This window comes from Camarhynchus parvulus, chromosome 6, assembly GCF_901933205.1.
Source record: "Camarhynchus parvulus chromosome 6, STF_HiC, whole genome shotgun sequence".
Classification (NCBI taxonomy): domain Eukaryota; kingdom Metazoa; phylum Chordata; class Aves; order Passeriformes; family Thraupidae; genus Camarhynchus; species Camarhynchus parvulus.
Genome location: NC_044576.1, coordinates 14,573,719 through 14,596,177, shown reverse-complemented (window position 1 = coordinate 14,596,177; position 22,459 = coordinate 14,573,719). Strand labels below are relative to the sequence as shown.

At 36.6% G+C, this 22,459-nt stretch overlaps 1 protein-coding gene across 2 annotated transcripts in view; it reads left to right on the top strand.

The window, feature by feature from the left end:
• Window positions 1–22,459, top strand: part of ADK (adenosine kinase) — a 268,376-nt gene that overhangs the window by 107,335 nt on the left and 138,582 nt on the right. For both annotated transcript variants that reach the window (XM_030950758.1, XM_030950759.1), the window contains exons 5-6: window positions 13,548–13,720; window positions 18,905–19,013. In XM_030950758.1, the coding sequence (XP_030806618.1) occupies window positions 13,548–13,720; window positions 18,905–19,013 (282 nt within the window). The remainder of the gene's footprint in view (window positions 1–13,547; window positions 13,721–18,904; window positions 19,014–22,459) is intronic.

The following is a 22,459-nucleotide window of genomic DNA, read 5'->3' as shown; positions in this document are numbered from 1 at the left end:
AGAAATAATTTTTGTTAATATCTCAGTGGTCTAACTTAATTTCAGCTTGTTCTCTTCTATATTAAATTGCTTTGATTTAGTAAAAGTAGCTTTTGTACCTCAACTGGTAAAAAGTAATGTGTTTGTATTTTCTGTAGAAATAAAAATTGATGATGCTGCCTTTGAAATCGTATGTACAGGAAGAACTTTCATACCAGCATCTGGCATTGATCTGGTCTACTTGGTTTCAGATTGCTTTATGGTCACTAATTAATATCCTCACAGCCAACTAATGCAGCAATGTCTTTCCATCCTGAGGACTTCATTTTGAGTGGTCCTACACTGTGTAGAACAAGTAACAATTTACCAACAGAATTAAGATAATAGGACCAAATTCTTTTTTAATGCATACTCTGGGTGTAATCCCACTGATATCAATCACATTCAATTCAAATAAGTATAAGCAGAAAGTAGGCTTTTAGGTTAAAAGCATCTGAAATGGATAGGGATTTGATCTGGAAAATTAAAAATAGGGACTAATGAGTTCACCTTTTGTATAATAACTTGTTAACTTTTGCATAAAGGAAACAGTTTTATATTCATTATAGCTGGTATATATCAATATTGAAACTTGTTCTTATCTTACAGTTAATTTATTGACAGATTCTTCTCTTAATGAAGTTTAGATAGATTTTTGTTGTTGTTGTTGCTGTTGAGTCATATCTTCTAATATATTAGCATTTTTTTTGTACAGAGGCTGCCTGAAGCTACTTTGGTGCTTCTGTTTTAAGAAGCATTTCTGAATCTTGCATGATGTATTTAAAAAAAAGGAAATTTGCATTTTATGTCAGGTTATCATTTTGACAGTCTTCTAATCTACTGTGTTCCTCAGAAGTGAATAAATAGATAGAATTACAAGTTGTTGTTTATGGGAAATCATTTAATGATGTAATTACTATTAATATAGCAGCTAAAAATAATGATAAGGTAAAAAAACTCCAGTAGGAAACCTTTAAATGATATTGCAGTTTTTGTCTTTCTGAGAAGGGAAGTATCTCAAGATACTTACAGTGCAAAATCCCTTGATTTTAGTTTTTCATGGATGTTAAGTTAAATACAATTATACTTATGAACCAGCAGAATAGATTTTGTGCTGTACAGAAAATGATACAAAACGCCAGAGTAATGAAAGTTAATTATTGATCCAAATTAATGAACACATGTACTGTTAGAGTTTCAGATGAAGTACATGCTGTTGTCTGTGTTGGATGGTGAGGGCTCACAATTAGCATGCCCTGCAGCCAGTGCAAGCAGGATATGGGGATATGGGGCTCTTGCCTTACCTGGTGCTGCTGAAAGCACCAGTGTCCCTGAACAGAAAACAACTGTTTGCTGAATGGCATTATTGCTTAGACTGTTCGTTATCTTGTTCTATAAAGCATACCTAAAAATATTTCTTTAAAATGTAAGTGGACTATTATATGTGCTCAGATGGAGATATTTTATGACAGATTTATTATAAAATCAGATTTACCTAATTTCTTGCATTACCGATGCATCAGCTGAGGATTTCTGTCTCATTCAATAGTATTGAATGTCCTCTATGATATGTACAGGCCCAGAGTATGTCACACCAAATTTTGTCCACAAGATTTTATTTTTTTTTTAATAACAGTTATTGCCTGTGATACTTGTAGAAGGTACTCTAGTCCTAGAGTGTGTTTTGGAAAACAGTACCTTCTACATATATTTCTGATTCTGTCTTTTGGGGGAGGAGTGGTTTTGGTTTGGTTTTGTTTTTTCTTGTGTGGCAGCCCTTCCAATTCTTGCCTTTTGAAATTAAGTTGTGAATCCACATTTCACCTTATAGTTCAATCCTCATCAATAGCATGCATTCCAAAATACAGATAACCCCCTTGGTCCCCCCAAAAAATTTAATATCTGTGAATTTGAGGGATAGAAACAAACACATTTTCAGAGTTGCTGTTTTTGCCTATAGTTAAAGGATCAGTTGTCAGTAGTATTGTAAGACATCCTTGTAAAACTGGACTAATTGAGATCCCAAGCAGGCCAGGGCTTTCCAGATTCTCAGAAGAAATTGGAAAAGGAAGTTGTTAACTTCAAAATAGACCTGACTCAAAGAATATTGACTGGATCAGGAATGTACAGTTGCTAGCAAAGCATCTTCTCAGTGTTTGGTGTATGTATTTCTCCTTTCTTGTAGATTTTGATTTTATATATGAATAAAATATTTCCTGTAGTACAAAAGAGAAGGCGAAGTTCATCAGGTATGACCCTGTGGGGTTTTTTTTATCCAATGGTCAAGAAGTTGACTCTCTTTTTTTAAATCAAAACCAGCATTTTAGTAAATGTAAGCTTTCCATTGCCTTCCACTCCTGCCAGATTGGGTCTTGGAGTTCAGTGCTGAGGTGGAGCTGATCGTGGGAGTAAAGTGTCAAGTGCCTTAGCAGGGATTGAATTCAGGAAAAAAACAAATTTAAGAGCAATTTGCAGCTCTTTTTCAGAAGTACACGGGAGTTGGCAACTAAATTATCTGTTCTGTGAAAATTATTTCAACTTACTGGAGTGTTTGAGCTATGTGCCAAGAAATCCAGGTAGTGTCAAGTGCTGCTTTCAACTGCAAATAATTATATGTGACTTCTGTAATACATTCAGTTAAAATAATTTTTAAAAAAAATTAGATTTGTTACAATGAAATATAAAAATTACCGTGAGGGAAGAAATAAGTCTGTTTAAAAGAAATCTATTTTGCTATTTTTTAATGTATCTTGGGAATCAGAATGGGATGTCTTTTAGTTTCTGGCAAATAGAAACTCTCCTAAATTAAATTGGTAAAAGCATTGGTTGTACTGCCACAGCAAATCTGAAGACATTATGGACAAAACTTGCAAAAAGAGATTCTTGTGATTGGAACAGATAAAATGCAGTATTTATATGCTTAAGAAATAGTAAAAATAAGTTTTTTGCCATTCGGTTATTGGTGACTAGAATAAAGCCCCCTCTGTTTATGTGAATGGCTAACATTAACTCCACTGCAGTCAGTGGAGGAGCCACATTCCATGTCTCCCCTAAGCGACTGCAGAAGCATCTGACAGAAGGGCTTGAAGAAGTTCTCTGCACTGGGCTACAAAATTTCCATGTCGTTTCTCCTGGAGACATTTGTTCAGAATTCCCGATGTTACTGTAGCAGAGACAATAAGAAAGGAGCTGTGCAGCTTATGTCCTGTCTTGATTTTTTATCTGGCTGGTACCAGAATAAGCTGTTAGAAATGTGAATGTGTGTTCCTTATTCCAAGGTTTCTTGTTCTTTTCTGAACTATTAAAGATACTTCTGTTTGTACGCATTGCAGTGAACTTAATGGATTTGCTTCAGTAACAAAACATTCTAATTTTGAGGGAGTACTTCCCATTGGGAATATTGTGGTAGTTTTATTATTTTTGAGAGCATGTATGAGTTCTCCAAAGCATTGTTCACGTGCACTCTGTGGACCAATATTCCCCTGGAATCTCAGCTTGGGCTGTTCCAGTCACAGATTTGGTGGACACAGAGCATTTCCAACTAAATGTGGTTGGAAGTCACACATGAGGGATCCAGAGGCTTTTCTGGGATTTGCCTGACCTGAGGCAGCAATTTTTCAGTTGATTCACATTTTTCTTTCTTAAAAGAGGGATCATTCCTTAAGAATGTTGAACTTTGGAGGGGGAGCATTTCCATGTGGAACTGTGGATGAAGTATATGGTACAACAATTAAGAGAGGCCAATCCTGAAATTCTAATTCCTAAGAGGATTGACTCAAAGCCTTATATCACCTTTCCAATGTTTTGACTTGGTCTTTCAGAGGGCTCATAGTCCAGTAAGAGAAAGCCTTGAAGTTAGAGGGAAGACACCCTATTTTAATCTTTTTTTTAAAAAACTTTTCTTCTATTCTCTTTTGGAGAATCTTGTTTATTAACTCTGGAAGAAATAAACTCCATATCAGTTTAGATGGAATGCTCCACCACAATGCTGTAAGCCTTACTGGATATATACGATAAAGTTGAGACTGAATTTGTACTCTTTGCTACTGGGTGTGATGGTTTTCTGTTTCTTTGGAAAAATACTGCAATTCAGTAGTGCTAGTCCCATAAGTTCTGAATTTGTTTGGAGCTCCTGAAACCTTCCCTGTTTTCAACTTTTATTATAAAACCCAGTTAAAATCGGTCTAATTACTTAATTTCTACCCTGATGCTGTTAGTGCTAGGTGTTGTAATTGGTTGCTTTCCTGACTGGATTATCTGTCTTTGTGGCATGGGGTGACAGGCTCTTACATAGGCTCATGTTTGCAACCTGAAAAGATGCCCTGTTACCTATAAGCCATATCTTGGCATTTACATGAAACCCATCCGTTTCTAGTGGACTATCCTGGTTTTGTTTCGTTTGGCTTTGGTTTTGTTTGGTTGGTTGGTTTTTTGTTTGGTTGTTGTTAGATCTAAGTTATATCCCATTCCTTCAGAATAGATCTCCTGAAGAGATGCCATCATGCCAAAAGCCAACACATTCCTGAGGCATCTTCAGTGACATCTCTGGGATGTCTCTGTTCAAGCATTTTGTACATTTTTCCCTTATGGAGGTTATCTACTGTTTTCCTCCCCTGGCCATGCCTCTATTGTGCCTTTGGTGCAACATCTGGGCACGATGCATCCTTATAGTAAAGAGTTTTAGAATCAGTGTCTTCCTACAACTGCCAGGTAAACTTGAACTGCTCAGATACTACTTGGAGTCAGTCACTGTGGGAACAAGATGTGGAAATCAAATATTCACAGAATAAAAGAGAAGGTTGTTTAGTAGTAAAGGAAAATTATTTGAAATGTACTTTGTGTAGGCAGGCTTGCAACTAGCCCTCCTTCATTCTTTGTCCAAAAAGATTGGGATTTAGAAATGGAAGGGTGAAGTACATTTTACATTATCCAGTACTTGTTGCTGTGGCAACATAGATGCATAATTTTAAAGGCAAGCATTTTTTAGCCTTTGGGGTAGATAGCATTTAGTGTCTTTTTCCTACTTCAGATTGAGAAACAGGATTTGTGTTTCGTCAAATTTTTATAACTAGCATGCATTTTCTTGAAATACTATTTGTGTTATGTTTGTAAAATGTATAATAATTTATAAATTAGTAAAAAGAGCAATTTCCAATTGCTCTGGCATGCCTTAAAAATGAAAGGTTTGCTATTACAACAAAAATTATAATCTGTGTTACAAGAGCTTTGGTAAATAGTTTAATGCACTGGGAATTCCTGACAACAGATAGATGAAGACCTGCCACTTTAAAAACTCCCTTGCCTTTACTGCCTTCTAACTCCAGTAGTCAAAAGCTTTTAAGCTTTAAGTGCTCTGTCATATTTGTGGGCTTTTATAGCAAAGAGTAGAGCAGACAGCAGTGATGATGGAAAACAATGGTAGGTAGACTTAAAATACTATAAAGCATAGAGACAATTTATGTAATGCCTGGAATTGAAACCTTTTTGAATGAAATGATCAGCCATATGTGCCACCCTTATGGACCCTGTAAGAAGAAGAAAAGAAATGTACCCTATTGCTAACTGTGCATGAAATTGCAGTGTTAGAAGATATTGACCAGATGTTTCAATCTCAACAAATAGCTTGTTATGTGACTGAGTGAAAATCTCTCTGCTGCTTTGATCACATACACCTTAAAGGAAGAAGTAATTTAATAGAGGTTGTCCAAGTTCATCATTGTCAATAAACTTTGACTTGACCTTTGCCATCTGTTTTTGATACTGTTGCTGATAGAAGCTGATAGGCAGCTGTTTACAGTTTGTGCTATGTGAATTCTGTGCTGCCGGACAATGAAAGAAGTCTCACCACTTGTGGATTTTATGCTGTCCTTTTCTGAGTGTGGGTGTATTCATTGAGACTGCACATCATTTAGCAGGGGAGTGTGGCTGACATATGCATGGGTTTTGAAAAGGAAGTTTTGTTTTTCTGTTACAGATATGCAAAATCATACATGAAATATCCTAAAAATGTCACTTTTCACCAGCATCAGCTGCACTTGTAGAATAGTACCTAAATACATATACAATGTTCTACACTGGAGAATTTTAAGGTATTTTTAAATTGCTTATCAGTTTTTAAAATTTATTTGAAATGCTATTTCTTTACAAGTAGAGTAGGCTGAGGCATTTTTAACAGTACCTTACAGTTGCCCAGTGAGCCTGTCTTACTGTATCAGGGTATAGTGTTCCATTTTCATGTTTTTTATATCCTTTTATTCACATCTGAACACCACTGCTTCTGACCAGAGAGGAACAAGACTTTATGTTGTGCTTTATTTGCCACTTTTCATTCTTTCACACCCAGTCTTCAAGAAGGAAGTTGGTATATTTTGATTTCTTTTACTGATAAAGATACTCTTAATCCTTACTTCATGCACAGCTTTGCAATATTGGTGATTTTTTAAATAAATAGGTGTATACACTGAAACAACTGCAGAAGAGTCCCAAGTAAATCTGGAATTCTTTCTGTTGTGATACCCTTCAAGTAGCTGTCATCTGAGACAGTGATGAAGAACTGGTGTGACCAGCCCTGTTCTGTAGGTCTGTCATCTTTTACCTGGTTTTGGGAAGGGAATGCACAGAGTTTGAGGACAGGGAGTGACACATCAGATCAGGCAGTGGGGCAGTGGTTGGTGACTCAGGTTCTGCCCTTCAAATGGGAATAGGACACAAGGCCAGCTGTGTCTTAGCTGTGTGCCTTGTAAGGCCTTGCAGAAGACAATCTGCCTTTGGCCTCAGATAACATAAATTAACCTTCAGAAGAGAGGCTACAGCACTTCAGGTATTTGAGGCAGAACTGTAACATTATAAATACAGCATAAGAGTGTGATGGAGTAGGGTATATTGGACTTAAGTGTTATTTAAAGAGAGCAGTAAATGTGCTTTTGGCCACATTGAAACTTTGGGATATGGCTACTACATGTTTAATTACAGAAAACATCCTTGTATTTCTTTATACAGCAAGAAGCTTGCAAGCTAGGCTAAAAATTAAACAGTGAACAAGCAGATGAAGAGCAATGATGAATAGGAAATGGAATACAGAAGAATAGCAGCACTGAAAATAGTTATTTGGATTATTGAAATTTTTTTAGAGGCTGTTTGTTAAATTTGTTTGTCAGTGTAGAAATGAATGATGTTCTGGTCCTGAATGATTAATATTTTGATAGGCATGTTAATTTGAAAAGCTGTAGCAAAAGGCTCTTGTGGCACCATGTTAAAACTAATAGATGTTCCTGTGCAGGGATTTGTATCACACATGTTGAGCCAAATGCTGAAAAGATTTAGATATTGGTCTCATTGCAAGGCTTTAAATAGTCATTTCCTTAAAAAAAATGTTATCACTTTTATGTAATTTGACTGGAAGTTGCTTTAGGGTGTTGTCATGCATTTTAGCAATATCACTTGCTCATGCAAGTTTTGGCAGCTTCAGCTAATGGTGGAAGAATTACTGTACAGGACATGGGGTCCTTTTCACAAGCCTGCTTTTATAAAGATAAGTTTATTTTTTCCTTTCCCATTTTTTTTTTCTTATATGGCCACTATGTGATAATAGCTGTCACAATGTTTAAAAATCCATCAATGAAAGTTAGAGAAAGGAAGAAAATGGCAAAGATATTGGAACAAACTGTAGTAACTCATCTGTCTTCCAGGGTCTTACTGCTGTCATCTCGTAACAGTGATTCTGGAGTTAGGTGTACTGGGTTTGCTTGGGATGAAGTTAATTTTTCATAGCCCATATGCTTCTGTGGTTTGGGTTGGTCACCAAAACAGTGTTATTTAACACAGCAATGTTTTAGCTATTGCTGAACAGTGCTTGCACAGCATCAAGGCCTTCTCTGTTTTTTTCATTCTGTTGCCCCCAGCAAGTAGACTGTGTAGAGGGAAAGAAGTTCTGAAGGGACACAGTCAGGACAGCTGACCAAGGAGATAATCCAGGCCACATAGAATATGGCCAGCAATAAAACTGGAAGGGAGGGGTGTTTTTCCAAGTGGCCATGGGCTCAGACAGTGCCTGGACATCAATCTGCTGATGGAAGGTAGTGAGTGAATGTCTTTGCATCATTTCTTCTTGAGCCTTGTGTTTTTTTCTCACTGTTGCACTTCTCATTCTTTCCTTTATCCCTCCAAGAGGGAGGATGAAGACAGTTGCTGGGTGGAGGCTTAGCTGCTGGCTGTGGTTACCCTGCTATGGTAGGGATGTTAAATGAATGTGAGATTAAATGTGCAATGGTAACAGACTACTGCATTCTTTTTGAGCCCTAGGTGAATCATATCATACACAACAAATAAGTGAGCTCTCTTGGAATAGTGACGCTTTCTTTTTTTAGTATTGTTTTGCATATTATCAGGCTTCTGAGTTTTTAAGATATATTATTTGATTTTTGATCCCATGTGTTCTCATTTTATATAGCCAACTAAAATGAGTCGTGATTTAATTTTGTTTAACATCTAAAATATTTCTAAAAGTATTTCAAAGGGGTTTTAATGGACAGGAATTGAATGGACTGTATATATATTGGTGGTTGAACATCACAGGGACACAATTGGTGAGGGGCACAACAGACAGGTAAAACTTTTTGAAAAATATATGGACTCATTCTAAAATCTAGAATATAAAAATAAGTGATACTCCATTCCTGTTTTGATTTACACTTCATTAGTAGTTGCTCACATTGTTTAGTTTAGATTTTAGCAGGCATGTTAAATCTTAGCTAATTTTAGGTCCTTGGAGTCCTCTCCTCTGTGAACTGCAATTTAAAATAAGATCAGATGTGACAGGTCATGCAGAGAAGAGTCCAACTTCAAATAACGTACTTCAGATGCACTTCAGATGTCTGCATTCAGTGTTAATGAGTTTTGAAGATCCTTCACTGTGAAGGGGCATAATGCTTCCTGTTGTGTTGTCAGTTCCTAGGCATTTGGGATTCAAGTCCACAGCTGAAAACTCCAATGTGCAGAGAAGGTATGTCAGTCTAAGCAAAGCTTTGGATGCTTTGGCATTGTTAGTTTAAGACGACTGACAGATGTGGAAATGCACTACTAGCTGCCACTTAAAAAATTAATTCAGGAGCTCAGGCAGAGAACAATGTGGTTGCGAGTGTCTTCATCAGCCTCCTTGTTCCAGTTATCAGTGTGGTCCAGTTAATGGTGGCACTTGAAGCAAAGCAGAGAGTTCGAGTAAAATGAAATAATTTCTAAGGGATGTTTGTTATAGACAGAAGGCTATAAAGCTGCTCTAGGATTCATCTGGAGGATGTTTCTTTTTTAAGTCTTATGGTAGTGTGTACTGAGACCTGGCAGAGGAAAACTCTCCTTTAGCAAGGAAAGTGTCTTTGCAACTGAAGACAGTGAGGTAAATTAGTAGGGTCCTCCAAGCATGGCATTCTCAAGATAAATAGCATAAGCCTGGGAAATTCAAAGTTAAGGACTTTCCCTCTCTCTAATTGTATAAGGCCACTGATTTTCTTTCACATAATATGAATGGGCTTTTTCTTTTTTTTTTGGGGAGCATTGTGGAGGGATATTGGTTGTCAAAAGGCAGCACTGAGTATCCAATCAAAGTCAAGTCACTTCTAGTGTTAGAAGTGCTTCTAGGAGTGCTTCTGTAACTCAGAAGAAAGGAGAAAGGTTGTTTCCAAAAGCCATTTTCTAATCAGACAAAAGTGGGAAATAGGTGTACTACATCTTCGAGTCTGAGGAAGTGAAAGAGTGGGACATAGTTCACTCCAGGCAGTCTCACAAAGTCACAACTCTTCAGAAGCTTTTCTTGTTACCAAGTTTTCTTGGCATCTCAACATCTTGCAAGAAAAGATGGTGCTGTTCTCTGCAATTACCACCCACTCCCTGGAACACAAAGGTTCTTACACTTCTCTGATAGCTAAAGCTTGCCAGAGAGTTCATCTTCTTCAACTCTGATCATCAAAAATCACATGAACAGATAGTCCTGCTACTGTGAACCCAAGTTAACCTCATGAAAATAAGGAGAGAAGTATTTTGTCACCCTCTAGTGTGTCTTGGAGCAGCCAGGGTGCTGGCTTCTTTTGCAAGTACTGGGCTCGGTATTTGATGGTAAGAAATAATGTGTCTGTAGGGATATTAGATTAACCTAATGTTAGATTATGCTTATTTTGAAATCAGCTGAATTTTAAGACAGGTTTGTGCTAAAGGCAAGGCATGAATATAAAAAAATAATTGAAATTAAAGTTTTCTTTGCATTCATCAGAGTGCATACAACAAAAATGTGAGGAAAATGCAATCTGTTTAACTCAAGAGAAGTCTGAAAGGTGTTCTATTTCCTGTGCTCCTTTCTCTGTCACAGATGTTTATGCTAACTGAGAAGGTCAGGACCTGTCCTTGTGTGTACCTGATGTCCAAACCGTATTGACAAAAGAAGACTTTAGAGCAGAGAAACACATTAGATTTCATAAACCACTCTTTGAGTTTCCTTTGTGGTATCCCACTCCTGAGACTGTCGTGTTCTTTCATGATAAGTTCCTACTTTTGACACTTCTGTCTTTGGTCCATTAGCAGCCTCAAATTCCCTTGGGCGCTGGTGAGGATTTGTGGTGTGGCCAGGTGCCAACCTCTCCTGACCAGACTGTCAATACAGTTTGTTAGTAACTGCCTCTCTGCCTAGCCAAACCCTGGATAATTAACTCATTATGCTGATTCCCGCTGAGCTGGGTCATTTTCTGTTTCTGTTGAGAGTCTTTTTCATTCAATTAAATCTTCTATTTCACATAAATCTATGAAACTAATTTTCAGTCTCTATAACCGTATACCTGGCATTAATGTGTGCCGTTTGTTATTGGCCTGCATATGATACTGGCTGTAAGGCTGCATGGCTGCTTCACAATGATAAACATCTCCTGATGACTGACTCCCATTCCCATTTAGAATGTTTCAGCCAAAGAGTCACTAGTAACAACAGTGCCCAGAGAAGCCTGTTTTTTCATATCAGGTTATTCAAACTTAAAATCAAGTTCTGGGTCAAATTAAAAAAGAAATCCCCAAGTGCCTGCCTTGAAGAATCTCTCTTGTTTTTTTCACATGAATGCAAAAGATGCCTGCTATGGCTCATTCCACAAGGTGCAACTTCAGTGGTGTACCACAGAGATGCTTCTATCATTCAGTTTCATTAAGTCTGTAATGTGATGTCTGCTTTTGCTGTAGCTAATATGTAGCCTCTTAGCTGAGGAGAGGAGGATCAGCTTGGGCGAGTTCTGCAGCTGACAGCGCCTCACTGCTGTTGTTGTGGGAATAAGAGCAGATGATTCAAAGGACTGTTGGTAACTGGAGATCTGTGATGAGAGAGTCTCTGCAGAAACACTGCTGAACTGCTTTCCCATCTTCCTTAGTGTTGCTTAACAAATGAAGATAATACCTATACAGTGGGAGTATCCTCTCACTAAATAATACCTGTATTTTAAATAATCATGAGTATGAGTAGAGCTCCTGATGGAAGAAGTAGTCTGCACCACATGCAGAGATTCATCTCAGGAAAGTCTGGATTGTGATTTTAATTCTTAGATATAAATTGACTTAAATTTAAAATCAGGATTGTGATAGCTTATATACGGCATGTATCACATCTGGATTCAAACTGAGCTGGTGCCAATAGCCAAGACTTGAATGGGAATTCTTTTTTTCAGAGATCTATGTGAAATATTAGTTATTACTGCTATAAATGTTGTCAGACTTATATATAAAGTAACATCATATGATAAAGTGTTGAAGCCTAAAGTGCAGTTTGAAGTCTTATGTTTTTTGAAGATATTTTTGGGTTTGATTCTTTGATAAATGTTGTTCATAGTGATCTCTATTAATTCTTGTTATTTGTGACAGTAAAGCATGCTTGCATGGGGCACAAACCTTCAGGTACTTCTCTTCTCACCCGTGTGGATATTTGTTCCATATTTGCTTACATTTGGTCACAGCAGTTTTTATCTTTTTAAATTATCTGTTCCACTTAATCATACCTCCAAATATAAAGGATTATTGTTCCTGAGACATCCTAAATGAGCACTGTGCAAATGCATATTATGTATGTGCAAAGGTGTGTCAAATACAAGGATATAATTGATATCCTTGTATGAAATGTATTAACTCTCTTATTAGGGGTTTTCTTAATTTATGTTAGAGTGGTATGGAATGGATAAGCAGAGCATATGTATTTCGTGAATGAGAGATTTAATGCTGCCATTAGATGATAAAATCTTTTTTTCTCCTTAAACTTTATTCAAGATTGCTGTAAGAAAGAGACCTGGCAACTTTTGTCCACCATTGTCTTATTAATAAAAACTTTACATGAGTAAATATTTTATTCTCTCTTGCTCTTTCCTCTGGAGCTGGTAGTAATAAAGATGTGACTAAGTATGTATTTGCAACTTAGTTACTTGACCTTTCTACAACCCACAGCTACCACTAATGCTGCTTTGTAATGGAGACATTATCATTTATTTAAATCTTGATTAGGAAACAATTATAAGTAGGGTTTTAGTATAGCAGAAAATTGCTGTAGCCTTTAATTCATACTATAGATTGAGTGGATAAGCTTGCTGACTGTAATTAGAATGAATTATAATGACTTCAGTTGGCTGACTCACCACCAACAGAGTAGGGCCTATGATTGTTTCTTCACATTTATTTTTTTGATTCGCTCTTGATTTCACATTGCTGATAAATGCTGGCTTTCAACTTAGCACAAAATGGAGTTATGTTTACAGCTGAATGATGCATTTTTTATTAATAGAAGGAAAACTTTATGAAATAACCTGGCACCTTAGCAATATTGTGCATCTACTCTCTTTCTTTACAATTCAAGTGACAGAGCTGCTCTTAGTAAAGTTGGAGATGAGATACTTTCATGTGTGGTTTAACAGTGTAAGGAGGGAGCATCTCCTTTTTGCATGCAACTAAATGGTAGGCAAAATGATTTTTTTCAGTACCACTTAGCTTTTATATATATTATAAATGTTGCATAATGTTGCTTATGTTTCTCAAATGTCTTGTTTCTCTTATGTGCTATCCGTTTTTATTTATTTATTTTGTTTGTTTGGAGGGATTTTGTGGACTATTTTTTTCCTTTTTTCTTTTGTATTTTCTACAATTTTTCTTTGAAGATACTGTGTGTTGCTTGATTAAATGTAAGTGTAGAAGCAACTCCTTTGAGCAAGGGAACTTCTTTTTGTATACCTTGTAAAAACATACTAATATACTTTATTTATCATGAGCTACATTTATTTAGGCTTTACATTAGGTGTTACAGGCTCTGTGGGATCATTAAGGGTAAATTTTGTTTTCTTTGCTGCCCTTTCCTCTTTTGATTTACAAGATGTTTTTTACTTCAGGCATACAAGTGTTCTTTAAGTCAAAATGTAGGCACAGAGTTAAATATGGTGAGTGGAGAGAAAAAATTGAAAAAATAATATACCAGATATGTTAACTTTGCTTTGTGGTTTGTTGTTTTTTTTTCTTCTGCCAATCTGCAGTGGATGATTCAGAAACCTCACAAAGCTGCAACTTTCTTCGGGTGCATTGGCAAAGATAAATTTGGAGAGATCTTGAAGAAGAAGGCTGAGGAAGCTCATGTGGATGCCCATTATTATGAGCAGAGTGAAGAGCCAACAGGAACCTGTGCTGCCTGCATCACTAGTGATAACAGGTCAGGGGCTTTTGATATCTTCTGAAGGTACAAATGCAGTTGGCATAGTGAATATAGCCTAATTTGCTTGGAGTATCCAGCCTTGAAAAATTGTGATTTGAATGATAAAGTGTTAGCACTGGTTTGAGACAACACAGGACTGCCTGGGCCATAGTTTGCGGCTGGGCAGTATTAATATACTTTCAGAGAATAGCAGTTGTATTGTGGCCAGAAAGTGTGAGATAATAATGTACTACCTCTTCCTGAACTTGATAGCTTCCACTTGCTCTGGAGAGAGAAAATATGTGGGAGACAGCAGTTGGTTAACAAGTATGTTTATGCAGCCTATGTGCAAGCTGATTGGTACATAAGATTTATAATTGATTTGCAAGTGAGGAATATACCTCAAGTGATGCTGAGTTTAGCTATATGCTGATAGCTGTCAGCATATAGCCAGATTGAAAGGGTTAATTTAATTTTATACAGAAAAAAAGAAAAAAGCTTTTTGTTTTGCTATTGCACTTTTTGAGAAATTCTTCTAGTACCTATAATTCTGTTTGTCTACATTTTAAGAATTTCTTCTGAATTTCTTTCATGTTTTCATTTGTTACTTTTTTGCTATTAATTTTTCTTGAGCATGTCTCTTTGCTTTATTCTTTCACCCTCTACTCAGAACTCTTGAACTTCTTCGCTGATTACCTTCTGACAATTCGTTTAGAGATTTCAAAGCAGCCAATCAGGTTAGCCTTAATTTTGAGACGTTACTGGCACACATCAACCCTCCCTGATCTCTGACATATTTAAATTTTCTGATACTACATACTGAATCAATTATGAAAATTTTATCAGTTACCCTGAAGATTATTTTCTTTTTGGCTCAGAATAAGATGAAAATATCTGTCATTATCCTTTTTGGTTTCCTCTGTGGCTTTCAATGCCATTGGTCCTGAGGACCTGCTCTTTTCCTTTCAAAGCACTATCAGGAGTTAGTAGAATTTATTAAGGTGAGATAGCAGTTCCCTAATTAAAGTCCACACCATAATTCCAGAGAAGTTGGTGAATGTTCTGGGTAGAGTTAGAAAAGGTGGTAGGCAGCAACGTGAATTGAAATGAAGTCAGAGGAGGAAGTGTTTTCTATATAAGATATAGAACTCTAGAACAGTTTTAATTAGAGCAGGCATCTGAGACACCCCCCTGCAGAAGGCAGGACCAGCTTCAAAGGTAGATCAGGTTTTTCATGGCCATGTCCAGCTGGGTTTTGAATATCACAAAGGATAGAGGTTGTACAAGCTCTCTGGGCAAACTGTTCAAATGTTTGATCACACTTCATGGGAGAAATTATTTTGATGGTACTCAGTTGCAGTATTCCTTCTTTCAGCTTGTGTCTGTTCTTTCTTGTGTTCAAGAATAGTGTGGCTCCATCTCCTCTGTAAACTTTCATTAGATATTTGAAGAAAGCTGGAAGGTCTCCCCTTAGGTACCTGTTCTTAAGGTTCACCCAAAGCCTTTCTGCATTTAAGTGTTCCAGCCTCCTAATAATATTGATGGCCCACTGGTGGACTCACTGCTGTGTGTTAGTGTCTTGTAATGGAAAAGTCAAAGCTGGACACAGAACTCCAGATAAGGTGTGGAGACAGAGGTTCTCCTCCATTCTGGATCTATAACTTCCTTTGTCCTCTTGTCTGCATGTTTGGTCATATACACTGAATGTGATTTACCTTCTCTGTGTCATGCACTGCTGACTCGTGTTCCAAGCCTGGTTCACCAGCATCTCCAAGTGCTTCTCTGAAAAACTGTGTAGTACCCTGTCAACATTCAGCCTATATTGTTGTGTGTAATTACGTGACTTTGCATTTACCTTCAAGTTTTCTGCCAGCCCAATTCTTCAGGCTGTTGAAGATCCACTGAATGACAGACAGCCTGTCCTCCAGCTTATCAACCTGTCCCTCCCAATTTAATGTTGTACATAACGTCTTACTCTCTGGAATGAATGCACATACTCTGTGGAGGAAGGAAGTTCATTCATCTTCATCTGGAGTTTTGACACTAATTATGTCTACAGACTTCCCCTTCATCTCTAAGATCCATGTTCACTTTTTGAAAGAGAAGAAAAGCAATAAAGATGTTTTTGCTCTGTGATTCTCTCTGCCTTCAGTCATATAGTGTCTGTGTATACGTGCTGCAGCAATCACCATTTTCTAGATAACATGATGGGAAACTGAAGTCAAGACTGTCAATAGGCACACAGTATGAATTAAAAAAAAAACACATGCATCTCAATGGAATTTAAAAGTTTAGGTAAATTTGTTCATAAGAAGGTCTGCAAATACTTCTTTGACTTAATAAGCAGTATTTTTGGTTTGCTAACATAAACCACTCGTTTTTCTTAATATCAAATATTTGTACTAGACAGTGGCTTGATCTCAGTCGATGCTTAAGAGAGGCAGGGAGTTCATGCTCCTTGGGAGAAGAAAAGCTTCAGCTGATGATTGCTGCTGAAGGCTTTATTGTGTAATTGTCCTGTGAGAGCAAGTTTATCCTTAGTCTTTAATTACCCTCTGATTGTTTTTTGGTTTTTAGCATTGTCTATATTGGTAAGAATCACTTCAACTTTGTCCCATTTGATAACACTATTTATTGGTCAATCTCTTGTCTTAGCTCAGATATGTGCTAACTTCCTTCTTCAGCTCTCTTGTCTCTTTTGGAGCACCTGACTAGTAGCACTCCTGGTTTTCCTGGGAAGTGGCTGTATATATTTATGTTCCAGATGCCCTGATATAAATGTTTCTTGCTTCTGCTAACTCTAGCTTTTTGCAGGAAAGGGTTCTGATCTGATATGTGATTACCATCCTGAATACTCTAGTTTAGCAATACTAATATGCTTTGTTTTCTCAGAGCTTTTCAAGAAAATCCTAACACATGATTAAACTCTAAAGTAATACCTACACTCTGTCATAGTCTATGACTTTGATTTGTGCCTTCTGCTTAGAAATAACCACATGCACAATGTCTCCATTAAGCTGTTTCAATTGAAGCACTCTGGCTGTCTCCAATTACTGTATTTCATTGAAAAATATCTACCTAGTCTGTGCTCCACATGTTGAACTGAGTGCTGTCAGACTTACAGTTTTAATTTGGAAAAGTTCACTGCTTTGTCGTCAGTGTTAGCAATCTTTTATTACCCATATGTGCAGAGCATCTCTACAGTTGGATGTAGCCACACAGAGCTAGGTTTACAGTTTCAGGGGCTTGTGGTAAGTGAAAGGAAACATCTAGAAAGTCTTTGCTCAGTTTTCTGGAACAGAATTGCTTTTCACTTAGCAACATACATAGACAGACAAGATTTCTTTTTTTTTTTTTTTCCTAACTATGTCCTTGATGGATATTAGGGTTTGCCAAAACTGAAAGATTTAATTTGCTTTAAAGTTTGATTTACAGAAAATTACCACAGTTATGCACATGTCATTCTTGGATTCACTTGGTTCTCCACTGGATTTCTTGTCATTGAAATGGTGATACTCATGAAGAATGAAACTTGTTGCTCTGTTACTTATAACGCTGCAGAGGCTTGGTGTATTTGTTCATAAATTTTTCTCTTTTTTTTTCTTTTTTCTCTATTCTAAATGTGCATTAGTTTTCATTGCATTTAGATTTTAGAATTAAAGAGATAACTCCCAAATCTACTCATGAGATGCTCATGGGACACAGAACAGTAATTTTGATATATTCAGATAAAGTTGGTCTAACTTCATTGTCATTTTGTATACATGATCTGTTTAACTGACAAGGATTGTCAGTGATGAGTACTTCAGGAAGTTTACTAGGAGAGCTGCTTGCACTGTTCATAAAAGTTTTCTTTTGGTCTTTTGTTTGTTTTTCATTAAGTAACGACTGTCTCGCTTATTTACCTCCTTACACCTGGACATGGTAGTGGGCCTGGAGGCAGAAGGGCAGAAGCATACCTTGGTGAGAGCAGATGAGCACTTTGCTCCCACCTGGAGCTGTCTCTGGATTGTAGTAGCACTTGTACAGAAGAGGATGATGTATATAGCATCAGTTGCATGCACCTTGAGAAGGCCAAAGTTTTCAATAGCCAAATGTTATATCTGTAATTACACATTATTATCTGGCTAATGCATTTAAATATCACAAAATAGTGATGTGTTAATGTTAAAAGGGCATCCACTGACTATTACATTTTGAAAATTATATTTAAAGCTCTGTATGCTAGCATGGAAATAATCTGTTTCCCAATGCCCTTTCTCTAAAATACTGCACGTTATTAAACATTCTGGTAATACAACTGCATAGAAGAATTTGGTCGTGGTAGCCAGAGTGGAGAGGTAGAGGTCTTGCTATGACCTCTTTTTAGGAGTATGTGTGTAAGTTTTGTGTGTTTCATAAGGCTGAATGCAGTGGGTGAAGAAGATGATTTAAAATACAATGAATCTTGCATGTAACAGAGGCAATGTGATACAAGTATTTTTGTTCTTGGTAATGGAAGTTGTGTCCCACAGCTTGTGTTATAACTTGTTAGGAAAGAAGGAAGTACAAATGAGTTTTTGGTAGTGTTCCAGTAATCCACAGCTAAGCCAAAGTTTTTTTTATCGTCATCTAAAAGTAGGAACCTGACCCTTTTTTATTTGCTAAAGGAAAATGTGAACCTAATGGGGAGGAAAAACCCCCAAAACAAGCCCCTTTTTAAATAATATAACTATTCATTGGAAAATTAAAATGGCAAGACTTGCATATCCATCAAACTTTTGCTTCTAGTGCGGGAAAATAGTTCTCAGAAGATAAACTGGACTAACTATTTTTCTTTAGGTGTTAGGTGCTAGAGAAGTTTTAATGAAAATGTGCAGATGCTAAAGCATACGGAGGGAATTGATCACAGAATGAAACCAAGGTTGATTCAAAGCCAACAAAGGTGCCTTCAGAAGAATACAATAGTGATAGGTTACCTAAACTATGTAGTTGGATTCAAGATACATTATTTAATGAAAGATTTAATGTATATTTAGTCTATTATTTAAATATATTATTTACTTTTCATGAAATGGTCAAATCAAGTGTATGTGGCTAGTGGTGCTCTTTGTTAATTGCTTTTATGTTCTGTAGGATCTTTGTGAAATTGTGTTCATTTTGAGAAATTGGCAGTAGTGTTGTTTACAGAAGGTCTAATACTGGTTCTTTAATCACTTTCAGGTCTCTTGTAGCTAACCTTGCTGCTGCTAATTGCTATAAGAAGGAAAAGCATCTTGATTTGGAGAAGAACTGGAAGTTGGTGGAAAAGGCCAAAGTTTATTACATAGCAGTAAGTTCAGCCCCTTTCAAATTGCTGAAGTTTGTATTACAGTATCCTGAAGTTTAAGCAGTGAGTATGTCTGTTGTATGTGGTTTTGAATGATTTTATAGGAAGACAGGGAAAGAAAATGACTGCTTCAATTTCAGCATAGTTTGATTTCTTCAAAATCAGATGTATAAATGCAGAAGTATGTTTCAGTTGCATGTTGACTTAAATTGATGGGAAAAATCATAAGAACTAAACATATTTTCAGGGCTTTTGTAGTAATGCATCAAATTTACATTTCACATTTTCTAGTAAATCGTTGTGAAGGATGCACAAATTATGTAGAAAAACACTATTAGCATAATTATTCACTGCAAACAGTTTGAGCTTATTTGTGTGAACAATCTTAATTGCTATTTATTCCATAGTAATTACTGTGGCACCTTATAACTCAATATTTCAGAAACAATGATTTTGACAAATCTCTTAAATGTGGGTGGAGGGGCAAACTGATTTTAATGATTAAATCTTGCTTTTGGAATAAAGGGGGGTTTGAGGATGGGGCACTGGTAAATTCACAATTAGTATTCTTTTTTTATCATCTAGAATGAATCAAGCCAGATAAATGTATTTGTGTAGATTATGTCTTGCCTAAATAGCAGTGATGAATTTATTTTCTCCTTGCTCTCAAATGGATGACTGGTCAAAATTAACCAGCATAGAACACCTATGACAGATTAAAACCTCATAACATGCGTGTAATATATGGATTCTGTATGACAACTGTTTCCATTCTGCTACCTGAGCTATATGGGAACAGCTGGCAAGAAGTGTAAAAAATTGATTATCCAAGAGGAACAAGTTCATTGAAAATACAGTTACTTCTTTTAGGTAGTGTTAATGTCTCTTACAGGCAGTTAGTGTGCACTGCTGTAGGCTTTACATGGTTGTTATTGATTCCTGTGTATGGCCAAGACTGCCCCTTTATAAGTGTCAAAAAATACTTACAACCTTCTCAGTGTACAAAGAAAATACGTCCCGCTGTTCTGCCCATGTGTTTGTGCTGTGGTTAAAATATATGTAGGTGTATTAACTACTAATTTTTTATTGCTGGTTTTTTCACATGTTCCGAGTTCTTTATTTTCCAAATGCCGTGCTTGGGAATTACTGCTGTTGGCTGAAAACTTTTGGAAGACTAAGAGTATAGTTTAAATAAAGAAGAACAACAAATATTCCCAAAAGTTTTACTGCATGAAGTTTGGGGTTTTTTTTTTTAATTTTCCCATGCCTGTATATCATTCCCAATGAAGCTTCCAATATAAAATTTGGAAACATTTAACTTAGTGGAGATGCTTCAGGAAAACTGAAACATTACATGAGGTGCTAGACAGATTTGTACTTTTTAAGATAAAACCTTCCTCTTATTTCAGTTCTGAAGTCACTCTTGTGTGTTCAGTCAGTTTGATCACTTAAATTTTGACTAGGTGATCCACTACACTGATTCTTGTATTTATTAAAAACTTTTTTTCTCCGATGCCAATTCTACAACATCCAGACTTTGTCTGGGAGACAGAGAATTATTGTACTAAACTGAAAATAAACCCCAAGATGAGCAAGTGATAATGGATAAAAAAATTAAATTGAACTGCTGATAAATGGTATTATATAATTACAATATGAAATTCAGATGGTGATTGCAGGAGATGTTTTGCGTGAAGAACCTTTTTCACATGTATAGCAAAAGCACTCAAGGATGGGGTCACTCAGATTTCTAGGACAGTATTATCACTTCAGATTACGGATTGCATATGTAACTTCACTGAAGGTGAGGAGACAGTGTAGAACCATCCATGGTTCTTCATACTACAGCGTGCTCATGCCCTTTTCTTTCATTTAGCTTCTTTTCTTGTGGGTTTTTAGTGATTACCAGATTAAACAAAACCATATAGTGAGCAGTTACCACTCCTGAGGTAGAGGGTAGCTCTGAGTCATTAATTTGTCTGCTGTTGTCTGTCTTCACTTCAGTCTTGTTACCTTCCTTGACTTTGCACTGTGCATATGTTGCTTTTCATTTCCTTCCTTCTATCCAACTGTCACCTATTTCTGGGATTGCATTAGAGTGTATGTCAGTGACAGATACTTATTCTGGGAATCCATGTCCTGAGATTATCAAACAATCTATTTTCTTGGCAGAACTGGGCAGTTGTTGCTTTAGGACAGGTCTCTGATATCCTGTGGTCATCTGTATGTGCTTCCTAGAACAGATAATAAGCTTTTCAATGCAGCATTCAGCAGAATGACCCTCATGTGAAACTTAGCTCTGAAATCTGATCAATTCACAGAGGGAGGAGTAGGTACAAAGGAAAAGATAGTGAAGCCCTGACAGAACCCTTAAAAACAACTTCTGTTACCATGAATGAACACAATACATTTATTTTAGCCATCCGGTAATCAGATCCAGCAGACAAGTTATAGAAAGGGTAGCAGAGAATAGGACCTAGTAAATCACAGATAGAAGCAAAATACAGAGGCTGCCCCAGCTTTCTCAAAGATGGTAAACTTTGAAGGTGTATTTTAATTCTTTAAAATTACTCTATTTTGAATCATTTAAGATAGGCTACATGTACTGTCAAACTCTATGCAATTTCTTTCCCTTCTCCAGACATAATTCCTATACTTGTGGTAAATTATACCATTGACATAATATCTTCCAGTCTGTCATATTCATTTCACTGTGCATCAGCTAGCTGTGCTGCTGGTGTCTGATTAGAATTCACTGTGAGGAATTTGATTTGGTTCCTACCGAGGCTAGAAGATGTCTCTTCCTCAGACATTTCCTTTATTTCAGGATAAGTTCAGAGTCATGATAGCACTAAACACTGTCGTTCAGTCTCTGGAGCTGTGAGTGGGACACAACATGAAACTAATTGTAAATTTAGGGGAGGAACAGGCAAGTTAATATTTTTTCTTTTTTTTTCTTTTATTTTTCCTTTTGCTTTTTTTTTAATGTTCTGTGAGTTTGTGCTTGCTGTCAGGGCTTGCATTTTAGAAATCATAAGTGTCAGAGTTGCATCTCACAAACTTGGGTGATAAGACTCCATATTTGTGCACCTTGTCTTATTTTAAGAGGCATCTGTGGGAGTTGCTGGTGTTCAGTTTCTTTAACATTGTACACAAACATTTTAACATTATTAATGCAACTTACAGTGTATAGCTGGTAATTTTCATATTTTACAAAGGCCTGAAATGCAAAGATCAGTGGTTTTGGTTAAAAAAAAAATCTGTTGATAAGAGTTACTTAGAAGAGCAGAAAAAAATTGAGAAGAATTTTAGTCAATTGACTCCAATGGGTATGTCTCTGTTACTGTATGTAAGTAAGAAATTTTGCATTTGTTCTTCCATAATGGGAAGAAAAAAAAAAGGAGAAAATGCTTTCCTTCATTAAAAGCTACACTTAACCTTGTGAAATC